This window comes from Musa acuminata, chromosome BXJ3-7 (assembly GCF_036884655.1).
Source record: "Musa acuminata AAA Group cultivar baxijiao chromosome BXJ3-7, Cavendish_Baxijiao_AAA, whole genome shotgun sequence".
Lineage (NCBI taxonomy): Eukaryota > Viridiplantae > Streptophyta > Magnoliopsida > Zingiberales > Musaceae > Musa > Musa acuminata.
Genome location: NC_088355.1, coordinates 36,783,391 through 36,790,000, shown reverse-complemented (window position 1 = coordinate 36,790,000; position 6,610 = coordinate 36,783,391). Strand labels below are relative to the sequence as shown.

Below are 6,610 nucleotides of genomic sequence, written 5' to 3'. Positions count from 1 at the left end.
AAAGAGAAACTTATTAAGTTGATCACCATACACTCTCAGTGATATTTGTACTGTTGGGTCAAGTTGATTGACTTATCTGACCTAGACATGTTGACCTCCAAGTTCATCAACTGTGTGTTGTGAGGAACAATATAGAATTTACTCCAAGCTCCGGGTAATGATTCAATGATGTCGTTTGGCTGTAGGTTGAAGGGAAGAAATCCTCCAAAAACTCACTCTATTCCTACTACGTCATATGGATTACATGTGGATTATGTTAAGATCGATGCTTAAGTAAATTGGAGTTAAGAACTCGATGAAGCCAATCCACCCCCCCTCGGTTTCTTCGCTTCACAGCACATGGGCAGCCCTACATGGTTCAACTAATCCCTCCTCCTCATTACATAGAGAGAGAGAGCGAGAGAGAGAGAGAGAGAGAGAGAGAGAGAGAGAGAGAGAGAGAGTTTAGCTTTCATTCTTAGAAGTTTCAACCACATTAGTAGCTTAAGAATGGCTGGGCATTTAATTTGTGCAGGTGGTTGCACCCACCTACACAGTGTGTTTTCACTTGCATGCATGCATGCAATCTTCTACTGATTCAGGAGAGATGTCATCTTCTTCGGACTTGGAAGAAAGAACCATTTCATTTATGTTAATGTTCTTGTAATAATCTGGAAGCCAGACATGATGGATATGGCTGTCTTTGTTGAACAACTGGGATAAATAAACTAAGAAGAAGACAAGGTCTTGTGAATGTGAGACACCATGCTTTCTCTTAGCTGGTTGACAAGGATGATATCAACACAAGTGGGTTGCAGATTGCAACATATGGAGTTCTGATTGGACATTAGGTTTCTGCATGTGCATGTCCAACTTGACCTGTGACCTTCCTCTCCCTCCAATGTCACAGTCAAAACACTCAAAGAAGAAGACAGCAAGACCATGAGAAAGATGAACACCACCTTCGTTTTTCCATTGAAATGTACATGAAATATACATTCCCTTGAGATTGCTCGGAGAGAAAAAAGCAAGATTATACAACATATTAGAAAATTGTAGCACACATAGCCATGCCCTGGAAGATAATTAGAGCTGGTTAATCATCACATTGTTCTTATTTTTCGAGCACCATCTAAGAAAGATAGTGTTGCAGCTTTTACCTTTATAATTATGGCTAATAGTCCCTACTGTGATCTGCGGCATGAGAGTCAGGTCCTCCGCGGTAGCTCTTTCTCCTCCGCCTCAGCAGGCGTAGAACTCCACCAACTCGTCCAGCGACTCAGGCTGCGGGTCGGCGTTCTCCAGCATCCACAGCAGGTGCTCGAAGAGCACCACCTCGCAGTCCACCACGGTCCCGCAAGCGGGGCCGTCGTGCCCGCCGGACCTCTCGACGAGCACGCGGAACAGCGGGTGCCCGACGAGCTCGGCGCTGACGAGGTACCGTCGGCGCGACTTGCCGACGTAGACCGGTTGGAACCCCGGCGGGACCTCGTCCCCGTGGAACGACGCCGAGTGCCACGCCTCCCTGTCCTGCGACCTCGACGATGCGGCCCCGCCGGCTGACGGGGCCGTGCGCGTCAGCCGGCTCGATGAGTGCCACCTCTTTATCATGCACTTGAGCTTGCTCAGTCCGTTCCCGCTCTTCGCCATCAATAGCTTCTGTCCGTTACCCCCAGAGAGAGAGAGAGAGAGAGAGAGAGAGAGGTTTGGGGGGAGGAAGGAGGGAGGGTGGTGGAATTTAAAGGGATGGGGGAACAGGGGTCCACCAAAGTGGGACCAGAACAGTACGAAAGATAAAGAGGCACGCATGAATGAATGAATGCATGCATGCATGGATGGTATAGATGTGGGTGGAACATAGATGGGTGCATGGATCCATACATGTTATGTACTAAGGGACCACAGACTTGTCTTCTTTAACTGATCTCTCTTTTGACCATCTCACTACTCTCTCTCTCTCTCTCTCTCTCTCTCTCTCTCTCTCTCTCTCTCTATATATATATATATATATATATATATATATATATTACCTTGCTACAGTACACAATAACAGCAACTTGGCCTGAGATGTGAATTGTAACCATATGTCATTCATGCACCTTAGCAGCTACATGCACAGTCATCATGATGTAGAACTCCAAGAAGTAGACAGTAATAGCTGATAAGATAACAAGCAAAGAAGAAAGAGAGAGAGAGAGAGAGAGAGAGAGAGAGAGAGGGAGTGAGGCACTGAGCTTATTATTCTTCACATAATCTCTGCTAATCTATATCTAGCCAGATGAAACAAATTGTTAAGCTGATAAGATGTTCATACAATACTGAGGATGTGACTGAGCTTAATCTAATCTAAGTAATCAGCATTCCAAAATAATTTTCTTATCCTTTTTTCTTGGAAACTGTGTTAGTTGGACTTTGGTCAAAGTATGAAATTGCATGACCAACAAGTATTATTTTATGATATTAGATGCTATCAACCAAACAAGTCAAGAGATTGCATATTATAGAGTTATCCTTTTTTTTTTTTTTTTTGCCTTCCTATAAGTGAAAGTGATGTTCATGTGCATGGAAGTTAGAATGTCCCAACCTACATGTTCTCCTCATTCAAAAAAAGAAGAAAAATCTTAGACTAGATTTTCTATGGATTTGATATGTTTGGATGTAGGAACAAACTTGTCTATCAAAATTTTTCATTCATATAAAACCCTTCATATATGCAGTTAAAATTGTGCTAAATGTACATTTAATTTAAGTTTAAAACTGTGCTAATTCCTTCATATATGAAGTGAAATATCATTATAAATATGACCATAACTCTTAAACAGCCTTAGATTCATGTTAGTTGTTCTTTCTTGCCAACAAAATTAAGAAAATGACAATATGTTAGATAATTAGCATACCAAATTTTCAAAGGAAAAGTGGATGTGTGGTAGTGATTGTTTAATTCTCTGCTCTCATGAATTATCATACTTTTATTCAGCCAAAAGAGTCAAACTCCATGCAAACATTTGTACCATAAAAATTAACAAGCTGAAACTTAATAAAAGGAATTTTCACAAATCATGTCTAACCATGCTAAGAGCTAGGAGAAAAATAAAAAATATTTACCACTATATTCTGGTGAATATTTCTATTTGCAGCAAAATTCTTGAAACAATTTCCAACATAAAAAGGATTCACTAAATTACAAATGTTATATCCTCAAAATGTATCCATAAGACAACTGTGATTCATGGGACATTCCTAATGGAATAAAAGATTAGACACTGATCTTAAAGGACAAAAATAATAAAAAAAAGCTGGCAATTAAAGTTGCCTAATGCAAATGAAGCAGTTGTTATTTGCTTCAGCTTTGTATGTTTCCACAAAGAATTGTTCTGATGACTTCATCACAGACAGCTCGAAGACCCCATTCAAGAAGCAAACGATAGCTCATATTGTGTCGGTGATATCAGTATTGGAGGTCAAATTTCTCTTATGGTTGGTATGCTTAGGATAGAGAATTGTCCAAGAGGTACCATGAACAATCATTTGAAGGGCCTCTTATGTCAAATGGATGTAGTTGATTGTCCAAAATGAAACCCACCATATGCTTTGTTTTGTGTCTGACATCTGACCATTTCCTCCAAATTTTAGCAGGCCCTTGCAAGAATCAAGGTGTCCTGCCTACAGGTATGCTTAAACAAAGAAAAAGATGCCAATGATTATATAGCTTTAGGCTTATTGAATTATTGCACAGATTGAGTCCTGAGATTCCCATCAACCTTCCAAGCTAACATTGCCTTTTGAATACTCCCAAATTACTCTATTGGTAAACAGGAGTTGGAGCTGAGTTTGTCAACATTAAAAATATGTTGCTCTTTGTCAGGTAGTTGGATTTGATTCTCTTGAGGACATGCACCAGTGTATCAAATTGTTGGGGAATACAAAATGCTTGATTAAGCATGAAGATATTGAAAGACAGGCTATATGTTCCTTAAAGAATGGCATGTAATAGGTTAAGTTCAAAGTAATTATGAATTAGAATAGAATAACTTGAGGTGTAGGACTTACTAACTAACTGTTAATCAAACAAGAGTGGAGGACAATGAAAGACTTTTCTATGGTTAGAATTCTTGCTCTAGTAAAAAAGTGGAAGTGGTTGGGGAACTTTCTTCAGGACCTCAATGTATATATAAGGGTGATTAGGTGATAGCTTTAGCAAAAGAAACCATAAAGAGGCATTAGTTGATAGCTGGTTTATATCTGACACTTGATTTCTTACAGCTCAAGAGGCAACTGGCTACAATAAACTAGAGTGGAGAGCTGTTGGCATGAATCATGAAGCTGGGTTATGTTATTTAGAATGGTTTTCCCAGGTTTATTCTCATCATGATTGACAGCTGCTCATAAAGGAAAAAATTCGGTATCTTGGTGGTGAATTTGAACTTACAACAGACAATTACTGAGGGATGTAATGATTCTTTTGAAGGGGTATGAACATACTTGGTAATGTATTGTTTCAATACTGTATCATATGAATTTATGAGAGAAAACTGGATCATATAGCAATCTATATCATGTTTTAATAACATGACAAAACAACACAATAATTATCTGTTTTTACAATCTTTTTTCTTTTCTCAATAACATGACTAGTTCAACACTTGATTTTCGAGAAAACAAGGAAAAAAAACAGGATCATAACCTTCTTAAGGGGACTATGAAGAGGATGGTATGAAATCCCAAAGAACAGTAGCTGCTACTAAAATATAATTTAGTACACAATTATGTGACTGCATGCAATGGGAGCAATAGATACAGTATGATGATCAATATATTTTCATGCAGCTCCTTCCTGTGGCTATGTTACAGTTGTAAAGGTTCTGTGTAGCCCAGAAGACATGAAGCCAAGCTCTGCTGAGTTGTCTGTGGGGAATTCCTCTGGTGGAGAACAGCAATTGTCTAAGCCTCTGGAGTCGGATGAGCGCAGTGTGTGTGACAGAAAGTATCCGCTGGGGATTGATGAGAAGCTACAAACCTACACCATAAATAATTTACTGGTCCTCATTTCTATAGCAGTCTGATTTAGCAGAGCTGGCAGGATTCAGTGGAAATTGCGTTGAGCTCTTCAGAGAGATGCGTGTACTCCTCATGTTCTCAAGTTTACTCTCTCTCCTGTCCAATGAGTTCCTCTTTTGACTGCTTTACCGAATGCCATTCAGATTTCACTCTGCACATTTGTTTATGTGATTTCTACTGTCGTCTTCATGTCAGTGTACTGAAGTCAGTCTAAAGACTAACTTGTAATATTTTGTGTGGATCCTCGAAGGATATGCTGTGTGGAAGTCTGGTTGGTATCATCTTAGTCAATGAAAATGGAATTGTCATATGCCGAATGACAGAATATTCTGGGATTCATGTTCTCCTGCAGTGCAGGTTCTTAAATCTCTGAAGAGGCCACCAACTCCAACATGTTGAAGAAGAGAGAGTTTGCACTAATAGTAGCATGTTGCCATTGAAGAAGAGATCCATTTTGTCATGGAGCCAATGCTGGTAAAACAGAGAGTTATTCCCCCTAACTATCATCTTGTACAAAGAAATTGAAGTCTATATGTTAGATATGTAGGATGAAAAGCATGTGCCAGAGGACATAAGCTACTATAGCCTCTAGCCATGACCTTTCTTGAATTCTCATCACCAGTAGTACTTAGCAGAAAAAGAACTGGTGAGTAGTAACTATTGGTTATGGTTACAGTAGTAAGTAGAGAACTGCAAGCTTCATGCATTTGATTCATCAAAAATGTTGGACATGGATCATAAAGCTTGCCAATGTCCTTGATCTTTAGGATATTAAATTCATCAAGGTGCATCAGCCCCAGTGGCTCCACCAATATAGCTTCTAGTAATTAGACTAAGATCATGTCTGTGTTCCTCCAATCTTTCCCCCTGTGCTGAACTATATATCTATAGGGATTTTAGGACCACAATTGGGACAGGCCATTATATAGGTTGGCCTCTGATACAGTCTAAAGATATACCTGCAGAAGAGGAGCAAGAAGAACAAGGGAGTCATGCATGAACAATAATAGATGGGCATGTAGTCTTGCTTCCATGACCTTAGACAGCTCAAGTGCATCATGTAGCCTCAGAAAAGGTTGATCCATTGGAGAAGAGAGACAGTTCAATGCATCATATGACTTGAGAGAAGTTGTTGTTTGATTGGGAGACACACCATTGCTTCCTTGAGGTACACATGATAGAAACAGATGGTGCTGCTTTTTGTTTGCTTGCTTGCTTGTGTTGGTGGAGTTGCCTTCTCCCTTTTGGTTGCTTTTGCCTTTGCTTTCAGGAGATGGCAATTTGGGATTCAAGCCATCGTGCAGGAAGGACCATAATGGAGGCGTGCCATGTGACAGAAGATACAGTGTCCCAAGATGAAGATTTAGATCAAGAGAGGCAACAGATCACAACTTGATGGGCAGTAGTGATCTTCACACAACCTCAAATGGAAGAAGAAGAAGAAGAAGAAGAAGAATAGGCAAAGTGAGAAGCAACTCGAGAACTGCAACTGGGATATGATTACTCTCACAGGCAACGAGGAATTCCGTACCGCTGCTAAGATTTTGCTTCTACAGCATGAGAAGCTTCCTCG

The 6,610-nt window shown here is 40.0% G+C and overlaps 1 protein-coding gene across 1 annotated transcript; it reads right to left on the bottom strand.

Annotated features, from left to right (window-relative positions):
- Positions 1-922: 922 nt before the first annotated feature.
- Positions 923-1,671, bottom strand: LOC135642244 (auxin-responsive protein SAUR76-like). Its single transcript, XM_065158226.1, has 2 exons — positions 1,140-1,671; positions 923-1,054 (listed from the first exon to the last, which is right to left on the bottom strand). The coding sequence occupies exon 1, from the start codon at positions 1,627-1,629 to the stop codon at positions 1,222-1,224; it is 408 nt and encodes a 135-aa protein (XP_065014298.1). The 5' UTR covers positions 1,630-1,671; the 3' UTR covers positions 923-1,054; positions 1,140-1,221.
- Positions 1,672-6,610: the final 4,939 nt, after the last annotated feature.

Coding starts and splice junctions, on each gene's coding strand:
- LOC135642244 (XM_065158226.1), bottom strand. CDS start 1,629: ATGGCGAAGAGCGGGAACGGACTGAGCAAGCTCAAGTGCATGATAAAG.